Source organism: Tachypleus tridentatus, chromosome 9 (genome assembly GCF_004210375.1).
Source record: "Tachypleus tridentatus isolate NWPU-2018 chromosome 9, ASM421037v1, whole genome shotgun sequence".
NCBI classification, from domain to species: Eukaryota; Metazoa; Arthropoda; class Merostomata; order Xiphosura; family Limulidae; genus Tachypleus; species Tachypleus tridentatus.
The window spans coordinates 108,827,901-108,842,250 of NC_134833.1; the positions used below are offsets into that span (position 1 = coordinate 108,827,901).

Below are 14,350 nucleotides of genomic sequence, written 5' to 3' on the forward strand. Positions count from 1 at the left end.
GTTAAAGTTCTTAAGAATGTACTTGTGTGTATAATGATATTTTTTACTTATAACGAGACTTAATTAATCTGAAAACAGTTTTCTTGTTATCTAAACTTGTTTTTGTTTCAGTGATAAAAATTTAATGTTCCTAACAAAGTTTTCATTACCTAATTGTGTTTCTACATAAAAATCATGCTTAATAAACAAGTTCACGCATCTGCTTCATAAGCATGTTAATTACATGAGACTTATTGTGAAAGAAACGAAATTTCCGTTTCTGTATACTGGCCAATAATGAGAGTTAAAAGTCTGGTATCCGTTCGTTTGAATAAGAAACTTTCCTGCAATATCATAATGTTAAATCCACAGTCAATGTGAGGTAATAAATACAAATGAGGATTTCAAATAGACAATAATTCACCATCTGCGTACAGTTCAAATACATGACTATTATTTTGATTCAGGAATGGATCAATGAACCAAATTTCTAGACAAGAGACGTTAGTGATAAACTACAGTACTGATATTGGAGCAAGTAGTTTCTAAAAGCATGAGACTGAAGAGAAGACACGAACGTATCGAAATTAGTTTCTCTAATGTCAAGATTGCTGACAGTTTGTTCTATTTACAGCGGGTTTTCACTAACTACTACACAGGATATTGTGTTCTTCTATTACAACTGTCGCTCTTAAAACAACTGCATTCAACTAACTTGAAAAACAATTGCATATCACCGAGCTTATCCGATGAAGTTGATAAATGGCGTAATGAATTTATCGCGCTAAAAAGAAAGTATACGGAAAAGTGACGTCTACATGATTCCCAATATAATTAGTGTATATTTGTTGGTTGCAATTTAACATGGTTGGTATATGACACTTAATATCCCATTCCTTTCTGAACATCACTAACACGTTAACTACTTGTTGAATATGTTCAACAATGGTAAAAATATTTCTTTATTATAAATACCAGGAATTTAAAAATAAACCATTCTTGGTAGGTAATTTCTGAACAGAATTTCGCACTTGCAAAATGTTTAATAAAATTTGTCAAATATTTAACTAAATGATTTTAAACATAATAAATAGTTATTATACACAAGGACTAACCATTAAAAATGACTCGACATGCGTGTCGGTGTACTATGATACTATCTTCAAAATTAACGGTGAAGGTGTAGTTGGGTGTTTTTTTTTATACCCACGTAGTTATTTATGAACCAATAATTTCATCTAAACTACCGCCATTTAAATTACCTAGAGTTACAAAAGTTTTTCCAGTATTAAACAAAGAAGCTGTTCTAGGTTTAGAAATAAGAAGTGCTGGATAGATGTTATATAACACTGGGAGATTGAAATCTAGATGGCGTTATTGGTATGTATAATGATTTAAACACTGTATTCCTTTTAACTATAAATAAAATATGAATCGTCTCTGAATTATCGCTAAAAGTTTTAGTATATTAATTCTTAAGCAATAGCATAATGTTAACACATATCTGGATTCGTCTCTGTTTTACCTGTCTTCTTTGCTCAATATAGCAACTTAAACTTGAAAACTTGTTATGTACCAATTCTAGGCTTTCTTATGTCGAAGATAACTGAATCACCTTAACAAGATATTTTTCAATCTAGATACAAAGATTAGTCGTAAAGTATGAGATCCATTTTAGTTTCCAGACTACTAGAAGCATTTATAAACTATGTAAAATCGTAACTTAAGTTTGGGCTTATTATAGAAAATGTAAATAAATAAAATATAAAAGTTAACTAATTACTTTTAAAGACGAAGACATATACAACAAATTCGTACAATATGCTTTACATTTGGCCTTCGCGAATCGTTACTACGAAAGTTAACTTCATTTTATGATGTCTTAGATAGATATTTTTGGATTTTAAACCTGAAATATACGTAATGCGATACACGGACTAAACGAACAGGTCAGACTAATAAAAATCTGACATAAAACTATACATAATTTAACACTAACGACTATGGGGAGGGCAGCCAATCAGCATCGTCCATCAATTACACGACTACTAGTAACCATCCAATGAGTGGATTAACTGTCATAGGTATAAATAGCTAAAAGTGCAAAACGTATTCATAGGCATATCCTGTTTCGGTTTTTGACCTTCCAACCAAAATCTACTACTTTCGATATAAGCAATTACGTTCAATTTTTAAGTGTAATAAGAAATAAAAATCTGTATAATTTATTTTACTATATATGAGTAAGGTATATGCTTGTAAAAAATACTCCACATTAGTTTTAATTTCAGTTACACTTCCAAAGTTAGATATATACCGATATTTCTAGTCCGGAGATTCGAAAGCAGTGAGTGTTTGACATCTGTAATTAAAAACGAAATATTTTTATCGCTGTAGAAAACGAAAATTTACTATTATGTTATTTCTACTTGCAATTGACCTTTATTCATGACACATAACAAAAAGATATTAACCACTAAAACATCAGAAGGATAGTTTAATTTTACAGTTGTCGTCGTAAATAGAATACTTTATTTCTCCATAAGTTGAAAAAAATCATTGACGAAATGTGATTTTTGAGATAAAATGAAAAAAGCGTTGATTCTCGTTCACCAAATTTGGTTATTATTTAAAACTAAAAAAGAAACAACCTGTGGCAATCGTTTGTGAAATTTATTTTGCTGTTGCAATAATTATCACGAGAAAATATCATTGTCAACAGTGATAACTGTCCCTAGGAAAACACTTTGTCCTTACTAGCATGTTTCTATCATTAACAAAAACTAAAAGTGCATTGATATGCTTCAATATATTCATATACTTATTAAAATAATAAAGTGAATGAGTTGAAGAACTGACGCATAGTAGAGACTAAATACGTTACATGACTACCGTATTTTCTTAAATACTTGAGTATAAGCAAAAAAAAAAAAAAAAATTCGTTATGAAACTTGGAAATATTAGATCCTAATTTAGAAAACAGGATATACGATGAACTGGAAACAAACCGTGGTTTCATGCCTAAAGATACCATGAAAAAACCGAAATTAAGTGCAAGTAATCTGATATGTTAGGTAAAGCTCATGAATACGATGGAACACTGCAAGATTTCGAGTAAGAAAACATGAGCAAACTAATCTACAAGCTCAGTTACTATATCCGGGAACTGACTGACGAATCTCTGACAGGATTTTACGAACGTTATAAATCACGACTGTTTTACAAAGTACGGTAAGAGGAAAACCCTAAGAAAAACCATTAAAGACGTATCTTTAGATCACTAATAATACGTATCAAAGGACACTTCTGAGAATACTTGTTTAGGAATTTACATTCACAAAAATAATTACGAATATTCAAATAACATGAACGTAGATTCAATTTCCTCATCAGAGCAATATTTATAAGTTCGTTAAATGTTCTTGCTCTTATGGGCCTTCGAAATATAGTGAGTTTACTGTTTTATCGAAATGTAAAGTACTGTTATGGTTTTGAATAGAATGTACAGTCATGTGAAAAAATTAGGACACCCCATGAAAGCCTGTGTATTTTTGTAACATTTTTGGATATATAGATATTTAATCTCAATTTTAACAATACTGAGAGATTATAGGAATATAACTAAACAATTAAAACTGAAGAAAAGACTTTTCAAGATCTTCTGTAAAATGTAATTCGACAAAAATGCATATTCTAACTGAGGAAATAGTTAGAACACACCCATATTTATTACCACATAAAATGGCTCAACTCACACACAGGTGTATCACACCAGGGGCATGTGATTAGAAGATCGTTACTCAGCATTGTGAATGAGGTTTGCTCTATTTAAACCTCAGACATTTTGTTTGGTGTGCTCCTGACTGTTGAAGTGATAGTGACCACCAAGCAAAAGAGCTGTATGAGGCCTTCAGAAAGAAAATTGTAGCAGTTTATGAGTCTGGTAAGGGATTTAAAAAGATCCCAAAAGATTTTGAAATCAGCCATTCCACTGTCCAGAAAATAGTCAACAAGGACAAAACAACTGCCAACATGCCCAGGTCTGGTCGTCCAAGCAAGTTCACCCCGAGAGCAGACCGCAAGATGCTAAAAGAGGTCTCCAAAAACCCTAAAATGTGATCACGGGACCTACAGCAGGCTCTGGCTACTGTTGATGTGAAAGTGTATGCCTCTGCAATCAGAAGGAGACTGCACAAGTGTAACTTGCATGGGAGGTGTGCAAGAAGGAATCCTTTGCTCTCTAAGAGAAACATTAAGGACAGACTGAAATTTGCCAGAGAGAATGTAGACAAAGATCAGGACTTCTGGAATAATCTTCTTTGGACAGATGAGTCCAAAATTTAATTATTTGGACACCAGAACAGAGGATATGTTTGGCGTAAACCAAATACAGCATTCCAGGAAAAGAACCTCATACCAACTGTAAAACATGGAGGTGGAAGTATCATGGTTTGGGGCTGCTTTGCTGCAGCAAGACCTGGACAGCTCACAATCATAGAATCCACCATGAATTCTACTGTGTATCAGAGAGTGCTTGAGGATCATGTGAGACCATCTGTTAGAAAATTAAAGCTGAAGTGAAAATGGACCCTGCAACACGACAATGCCCAAAACATACCAGTAAATCCACCAAGGACTGGCTCAAAACTAAGAAATGGAGAGTCCTGGAATGGCCGAGTCAAAGCCCAGATCTTGGGGTGACGTAAAACGGGCTGTAATGCAAGAAACCCCTTAAGCATCTCACAGCTGACAGAATTTTGCATTGAGGAGTGGGGCAAACTTTCTTCAGACTGATGTCAGAGACTGGTAGATAGCTAACAAGAAGCGTCTCACTGCAGTTATTTCAGCCAAAGAGGGTAATACTAGCTATTAGGGGGTAGGGTGTCCTAACTTTTCCTCAGTTCAAATATGCATTTTTGTAGCATGACATTTATAGAAGATCTTGAAAAGTCTTTTCTTCAGTTTTAATTGTTTAGTTATATTTCTATAATCTCTCAGTATTGTTAAAATTGAGATTAAATATCTGTATATCCAAAAACGTTACAAAAATACACAGGCTTTCATAGGGTGTCCTAATTTTTTCACATGACTGTAGCTTTTTGTTTTTTTACTGGAAATAAAATACTGACCATGTCGAGTTTGTGTGGTGTTTTGTGTGTAGGTATTGTTTGTAACAGATTTAGTGTCGTACATTTAATTGCATATTTGTGACTGTTTCGCTTGATCCATGTAATATACATTGTTGGATGTGTATTTGGAAAATACTTTGGAAAATCTTCTACAAAGTAAGAATGAACAATAAATGTTTTACGAAAACACTAGCGTATCTTCGAGCATTGTTAAGCTTTCAAGAATCTCGCCTAATGAGTATATAAAGCAAGTCATCACAAGACGCCAAGAGACAGTAATAGATTATTGTTTTGTCACTACACTCAGTATACTATAAGCCTCACAAACTGTAATTGTGATAAACACTTATTATTCAGAAACCTACAGAATCTGACCAGAAACGTTTATAAATTTCGAGCATTACAAACCATTCAAATGAATTAACTTCGGTCATTAGTATTTCTGCGAGAACCTTAACTATCTTCGTCGGTAAAACGTCAACTTATACTCGGCGTGAGATCATCCAAGCAAGCTAGCTTAAACGAGGTATATCAATATAAACTCAAAAGTAAATTGTCGTCGTGGACCTGAATCATCAATAAAATATTCAGTTCTAGATCAGATTAAAAACTCAGTATAGTTCGTAAGTGTATAAAACTTTTGTGTATAAATTATTATTTGTAATAACTATTTGTGTCAACCGTTAATATAATTTGTATTATTATTATTTGCTTATTAAAATATATTTGTTTCAAGAAAGAAAATTGTGTGTATCAATCTTGTTGACAAATATCGTAACTTTTATACATATTGACATTTAATTAACTCCTAAATTAAAATGAAAATTTCGGCTATTTGAAATTGTAATACATAACATACACAGCATAATAAATAGGAAACTCGTTTGGGATAATATGTAACATGATATATTAAGGCATCATCCAAGATAGATAATAATAATATGTAACATGTTAGATATGTTCAACTAAAGCAGACGAAACTGTTTTAACACAAAAATGAAAATTCAACTAAAGTTTTTCTGAAGTGCATTAACAACATTTCTTCATTTTTGTACTTTGCTTTGTGTTTAATTATAAGTCAGTTTTAATAAATAACCATACAAAATTTTGGGCGCATAGACTTAGGTACAATGGAATGTAATAAAATATACTATACTTCAACCTCCTTTCTCAAGAAATGTATGAAGCACTGACTGTACAATTTTGCTATGCATGTTATTATTCGTATAAGTATTTTGAATGACAAAACTATTTTGATAAAATAGTTTTGCAGTTGATTCAAAATATATATATCGAGTTTTGTTCTATCTAACTAGATTCATTTGCATGATAGCACAACACAAGCTGAACAATATTTAAAAAAATTGAAAGTGTAAGAATGAGTGCACCAAAAAGTGTGAAAACAAGGTAGGTGTAAGATGGCTTCCTCAGTACAACCTAACAAGGTGGTGTATACAACATCAGGTCCATTTTACATGCCTACATTGTTTATTCTGCATACAATAAACCAGATGGACAAAACTAATCAAACTTAGTTATGCTTATCATACAATAATTAGAGGTTTCTGTGAATCGAATTACTGTAGAAAATAAATGTAATGCAAGGTCTGTTTATACAACACCACAAAAATCAGATATCGGACGGACATATGACTTGCCCCTCCTTTCGCAACTTCATAAAAGGCGTATTAAAATACAAAGATAAAAGGTCCTAAGATGTTTCCGTATATCGAAGTCAAGAATTTCTTATTGTATATACAAAAGTAGAAAATCAAAAACACTCTTTTGTATGAGCGTATAAGTTGTATAATATTGTCAATACAAAGTTGTATAATATTGTCAATACAGAAAAAACGAAGTAAGCATGTGCTGGATGCTGGACACATCTCCTTGTTAGGTTGCACAAAGGAAGTTTTATTACGCCATGCCTATTGCCCATTCCAAACTTCAATCCTCATTTTTAGTTGCACTTCTATTAATATCCTGTAGGTATATCATTAGTTTGGGTGCTCTACGTATTAAATGCTTCATGAACTCAAACTTGAATTAACTTACAATGCGTATTAAAAATTCCTTGCAAAAGAGAGTAGCTTGTCTTTTAGCCTGGTTAGTGTAGTTTTTCTCAAGGCTCACCCTATGTTGGCATACACTATGCTACTCACAGTTTTCATATTTTATCACATAGTGCTGTAGGTTAGGAAGAACACACCACATTCATTGTTTTATTTGACCCCACTTATTCAGTATTTGGAGTGAGCGAGAGGAAATGTGTATTTTAAAATGGTGCGTGCCCCTGTTCAAGATATTACCTGGCGTATGTCAAATAGCTCATCTTTTTGGTAATTTTTAGTGCAGAAAGATACTAGCACGTGGTCTCTTTATAATAGTTATATTTGGTGCACTTATAACTATGGCAAGACTGTTTATTACAACCTACAAGTGTTCAAAAATGTTAATCAGTCAGTGAGATTGGGAAATTTGAGGTTTTATGAATGTTTTGTATCTGATCTTGTAACTTTCTCAAGTGGTTGTATGACTTATAATTTATGTGTGATTTGTTTATCACCTAAGGGCGTCTCTCAAGTACTTGTTTATTATTTGGTTGTTAAAGGTGTATATGAATAAATAGTTTGTATTGCATGTATCGTGTATTCACCTCACTCCTACTATAAATACTACGGTACTTATGATATCTGTTTATTTTAATTCTAATGGACACCTTAAGTGCCTGGATCAGAAGCCACAAAGTTCAGGGGTAAGCAGCCTAAATCAGAGCTACTGATCGATGAAGGCAATCACTTAGCACCATCCATCGCTTACATGACAACTCTTAACCGATAGAAATAATTATTGTCATTTTTTAAACGTGTCCATAAATACTTTACTAGATGGAGCATGTTCATCAAACACCTTACTGATCTGCAGCCTGCTACAGTGATCGCTATGAAACACCCTGTTGATTTCCAGAATCTTACATATTTGTAATTTATTTTTCCCTAGTTATTTTAATTTTAATTCCATCCTGTTTCTAGTGGCCTTCCTTTAAAGAATAAATATCTGAAAAAAATTAATATAAATGAAATAAATACACCATTACCCGTACAACATTTCATTAAGTAGCACAATGGTATTGTACAATTTACCAGTCCTTGTTTTAACATATGAAGCTGATAGTAAACCTCCAAAAGTTCTTTTGGAAACAGAACTTAAAATCCTTAAATAATGTTTAGAGGTAAAAAGTAGTTTAGAAAGGAAGTTATAATGGTCAGAGCCGTTAAAGAAAGTAAGTTATAATAGTCAGAGCCGTTAGAGTGCAAGATCGCTTAGTCATGTCCTTTTATTTCCCCCATCCTTGAAAGAGACCTTGTCTTTGGCAACGGCAGTTTGTTCCCCAAAGGTTACAACGACAAGAAGAACCCCCACAGCAGGAGTTAGGACGAACGTCACAGCTTCTTCCGCGAGAAATGCATGTTCTCCTGTAGAATATATAAAGTTGTATATAATAATTTATTTGTAAGAAATGGTGATGAATTGAAATCTAATAAAAACTATAGAAGAAATAACATATGCGTTTTGCGAGCTAATCTGCGAATGTAAAAGCTTTGAAGTATCATAGAGATTATATCTTCGTGATCTGCAGAGACAGAAAGCAATTTTGTAAGTATATTTAGATTTTTTTTTTTGTTTAGAATTAAGTACAAAGCTACTCACTGGGCTATCTGTGCTCTGCCCTCCACAGGTATTGAAACCCGGTTTTTAGTAAGTCCGCAGACATACCACTATGCCACTGGGGGGCGTATTTAGATCTATTATTCTCTCTGTAGGAAATAGTGAATCTTTTATCAAAGTCAACCCTCAACCCTTAACTTGATATTTTCTCATTAGGAACAATACCGTAAACACAACATCAACTTGTTATTTTTGAGCTTGTTCTTCCCACGAACAATAGTTTTTGTATATACGTAAAGATTTTAGTTATTTTAATAGCCATCGTCAAGCATTTGACATGAATTACATTAGACAAGTCCTTTTTGTTGAAAGCTCAAATCATGTGACTTTAAAATACCAGAAAATAAAGATGCTGCTTACTTGTATGAATCAGATAAGATATTCTGAAGTCTCTCTCGATATTCTTGAAGCTGTTTGTCTTCTGGAATACAAGAAGAAATATTTTGTTGTGTAGTAATTAGCTTAAAAAATTAGCAAGACACAAACGAAAAAATAATTATTTTGTCTAAATATCCATGGTTTTAAAATTGACGAGAAGCCTTTGCTGAGCACCTGTGAAAGACAAATAAGGAAAAATGGGGGACATTTTCAAGATATTTGTAGTATTTGTAAATGTTGTAAGTAAAACCCATATAATACTAAAAAAAGAACGATATGTACACGTAAAAGTTAGGCTATTTTCACAAGATAGATTATTTTAAATCAACCCGTTTTCTGTGTATTTCTAGCATAGTTTAACTTCTTACTTCCATTGTAAAACTCAGAACTATTCAGATTATAATTTCCTCTAATTGTTGTTGTATTTACTGCCATTAGGTGGAAGCTTAAGTAAAATTCGTGTGTTTTCTTATAGCAAAGCCACATCGGGCTATCTGCTGAGCCCACAGAGGGGGGTTAAACCCCTGATTTTAACGTCGTGAATCCGGAGACATACCGCTATACTAGCTGGAAGCGAGTAAAATTAAGAACAATTGTTGTTGTTTGTTATTAAACACAAAGCTTCTCAAAGGGCTATTTGTACTACATGCCTAACACTGTTTCTAACATATAAGTCTGCAGACAGAACGCTCTCATGGGGGATAATAACAACTTATATAATGCATTATTAAACATTCAAATAAGAAAGAGGTAATAACATTGAATAGTATAGTACAAACAGGATTAGTACGAAAGGATTGTTCGAAAAGAAAGAACACTGAAAGGAAAAAAAGTAGAGAGGAAAGTCGGAAAATATTTGGATGATACATTTTATTTTCTGTTATTCCCAAGTTATTATTTTTTTTGTGTTTCGTCTCACGCCATTCCAGTGTAAATCCATCCTATATTAATAGTGCATCTCCACATTAAATGTATAGTACTGGGAGATATAGATGTTGTACTTTTTTCACTCAAGCTACTACATAAGATCATTTGAATAAGCCACAGTTAAAAGAAAGATATATTGGACTTCAATTTATTTTGGATTTAAACTGCTTTGCACTAAGTAAGATTAATTATATTTTAATATCCGCGTTTAGGTTGTAAAGAAAAGGCATTAAAACGTAGAAAAAATAATTTGGTATATTCATTATGGAACTTGGATTTTTTGGTTTAATATATGATAAGAAGACTAATGTTTTATTAGAAGAAATCATCGGCATCAGGAAAAAATAAATTTAAATAAAATCTTTCGAATCTTATTATTTTATACTTGGCTTTTCATTGTACTATACATTTACACAAGTTCTATGCTGCCTTTGGAACAACATTTTCGATTTTTTGTGCTCATTCTAAGAGTGAGAGCAGCCTTCTGTAGGTACAATTCCGATATTGTAAAAGTTAAGGTTTAAAGCCCGAAAGCTGGTGAAATATTGAAAACGCCATAAACCAAAAATTGTTTGAAGAACATATTAACTGGAGGTGATTTTTTTTTTCACATTTGTTTCAGTTTCTCCATTTCGGCTCGAATAAAGGTGCGTAAAAACCTAATACTTCAGGTACATGTTTTTTTAATTTGATTATGTAAAACCTGTTTTAACTCTTCTATAAATCACATTGTTTATTTTAAAGTACTTATTTTATATTGATCATTATCAAATTATATGTTACTGTTTTTAACATATGTCATCAAAGTTACTTACATAAATTTTACTGTCGAATATCTCTCATCATCATTTAAAAATATATTAGAATGGAATTTCAGTTCTACTTCTTATTATTGTTGCGTTTTCTTTTGTTGTTATTTTTAATCGTGCAAAGCTACAAATGGATTGTGTCTACCTTAAGAAGCAGTATCCAAGATGACATCGTTCTAAGTTTGTAAGCGTATCACTGATATAAAGGGGTACTCTTTTTATAAAATTTGATTAAAGTCATAAGCTTGGATGACAAGTAAAGCAACAGCTGAAATATCCGTTTGGGGCAACCGTAAAATGACTCAGTCTGTTGGAGAGATTAGAAAGAAATTTTTAAATAGTTTTTTTTTATGGGTATTCAACACAATCTTTCTGATTTTGCCGTAAACATTTTTTCATAACTCTCCTGGCGACCAAATGAAAATACTCCTTTTTTTTATTCTTAAACACCTTCGATCAACAACTAATATAAAATATAAATATATTAATACGAAGATGATATTTGTTATTCCACTATGCTAAGGTTTAAAAATATATTAATGACAAACTTGCCTAAATTTCTGACGCATAATTTCAAATTAACTCGGGAACAAATAACTGTATACTGTTTAAACACATTCCCAAAATATGATCCCGCAAAAATGTTTTAACATTTAAGCCTATGTCGTCCACTTCTAAACAACCAGTAACGACCTACCGTGTCGCTGTTAATCATTACCACGATAGTTGGTCGTTGCTATTAGTAACTCGTTTCTAAGATAATAACAAACTTGCAGTTCCTTTGTTGTTTGTTTTGAATTTCACACAAAGCTACTCGAGAGCTATCTGCGCTAGCCGTCCCTAATTTAGCAGTGTAAGACTAGAGGGAAGGCAGCTAGTCATCACCACCCACCGCCAACTTTTGGGCTACTCTTTTACCAACGAATAGTGGGATTGACCGTAACATTATAATGCCCACACGATTGAAAGGGCAAACATGTTTGGTGTGACGAGGATTCGAACCCGCGACCCGGGCTTCTTCATTATTAAACAAATAAAACAATGTGTAAATTTAAACGTTACACAACTTGTGTTGTTAGTTAATGATTTTAGCCTTTTGTATGTCGATACTAAAATATTCTGTAATTAATTAATTATTTAGTTGTAACTAAGATCACATAATGACACGTATATTAGATAATTGTTTTAATGTTTTTTTTTTGTAAACCAAGCGAATAAAAAACGGTTCTTATCTACAATCAAGCAATTATTTCTAACCTGTTAAACTTTGACATTTACAGAGGGTTGGTGCTTGCTGCTATTAATACTTTAATACTAAGCAGTCAACAAATTGCCTGGTAATTTTATGCTATTAAATATTTACATACGTCGACGTTTACAGCCAGTTCTTTGTTGTTGTATCTAGTAATAAGTTGATAACAAAACTGGGGGGTCAGCAACTGTTTACATGATACAGGAGCAATTTTCAACTATTCGATTGTTCTAAAAAAAATGAATTAATGTGTTCATGAAATACTTTCCTAAAAATTTTCTTTGTTTAATACCGTTTTGTAATAAGTGTTCCTTCATGCATATGTAATACCGACCATTGGAAAAGAGATAGAAAAAGTAGCTTATACGCTGACGTGCTGTGCTACTTTTTCTATCAAACCAAAGATTCAATAAACGTTTGTTATATTAATAAAAAGCTGGTTTCAGTGATATTGTATTATGGATTCATGTTATGATATTCATTTGTGTAGCATCAACCCACTCAATATAAATTTAACATTCTTTACGAAATCATAAATATTTAAATAGCAGTATTGATATGGAAATTACGAACGGTAGATTATTCGTGTTTTTTGTTTGCTATGCACATTTCAAAAACTTCTATATTATAATAATGTTATTCAAATCTGACTGTATAAATTAGCACTGACGATACGGTTTAGTATTATGATTTCACGATCTCCACAAAAGAAAGCCTCTGTCTACAACTTTCAGGTATAATAATCTTACACATCTCATCTAATGTTTTAGCTCAATTTTTGTTTTTAAAGTTGCCATGATGTTACTACTCTTTTAACATAAAATAAAAAACGGTTAATAACGTTGAATTTGAATGATCAAAGGATGCTTTGCTTTCCTTGGATTCCTGATTCCTTTACTATATAGTAAACATATGAGAATGTTAAGGTAAACTTTGTTTTTCTCCCTTTTTTAATTAAAAAAATAGAGTAAGTTAACTTTATGATAATAATTATAATCTACGTATTCCTTTTATGATAAAGGCTATTCGATTTTCTTAGACATCTCCAGTGTAGACTGAGAAGTGTTAATATGTGTAACAAACTGGTTGTAAGGTTGATTATCACTGTTAGAAGACGTGATTGGATTATGATTTTGATTACAGTTCAACCCCACTAAATCGTTCAGAAATCCGATTTAATTGTCGTATGGTGTTTTACAGATATTTTTATATTTCAATGATGATTTGTTAATTGTTATTATTTTATTGTTATATGGCTTGTAAGGCATTTGCTTGGACCTCTATAAATTATACGCCCAGCATGGCCAGGTGGTTAGGGCGCTCGACTCGCAATCTGTGGGTCGCGAGTACGAATCCTTCTCACACCAAATATGCTCGCCCTTTTAACCGTGGGGGAGTTACAACGTAACGATCAATCCCACTATTCGTTGGTAAAAGAGTTGCCCACGAGTTAACGGTGGGTGGTGATGACTAGCTACCTTCCCTCTAGTCTTTCACTGCTAAATTAGGGACGGCTAGCGCAGATAGTCCTCGTGTAGCTTTACGCGAAATTCAAAACAAATCAAACCAAACCTTCTAGTCTTACACTGCAAATTTAGGGACGGCTAGCGCAACTAGCTCTCGTATAACTTTGCGCGAACTTTGAAACCAAACAAACTCATACATTAAACCTGACAGGTGCTTCATTCTTCAGTACTCTATTACAAAGAGGATTTATTTATTTATATAAAAAATAAAAATCTGTACTGACAGGTAGTATCTTCAAAATTAAATTTAATACAAGTACTAAAGACAAGTTTTAAAGATAACATGTAAGTGTTGTGAACCAAACTTTAAAAACTAAATGAAAACATTTAAAAGTATACTGTAATTTGAAATACAAAACGTTAGAAATGTATGATATTTTAACTTAAGTTGAATTTCATAGTTGCTCAACTATTTCATCATTTCATAAAACTTGATCTTCATTAATGCTGAGGTAATACTTTCAAATAACACATTTAAATTGGCTAAAAGTACTAAGATCAGAAAATGTGCATAAGAAATTAAAGCACCTTATCCAAACATTTTTCGAACAGTGAAAACATAAACTTGGTTATTAAACAAGAATTTAAATGTGATTGTTTTAACAACGACGCTGATTTCGC

At 32.3% G+C, this 14,350-nt stretch overlaps 1 protein-coding gene across 1 annotated transcript; it reads right to left on the reverse strand.

Moving 5' to 3' along the window:
- Positions 1-5,894: 5,894 nt before the first annotated feature.
- Positions 5,895-9,258, reverse strand: LOC143226017 (xibalbin-1-like; the record flags this gene model as incomplete). The annotated part of the gene is given in 2 exon segments (XM_076456386.1): positions 5,895-8,584; positions 9,198-9,258. Coding segments are annotated over 2 exon segments (200 nt in total), but the record flags the coding sequence as incomplete, so codon positions are not given.
- Positions 9,259-14,350: the final 5,092 nt, after the last annotated feature.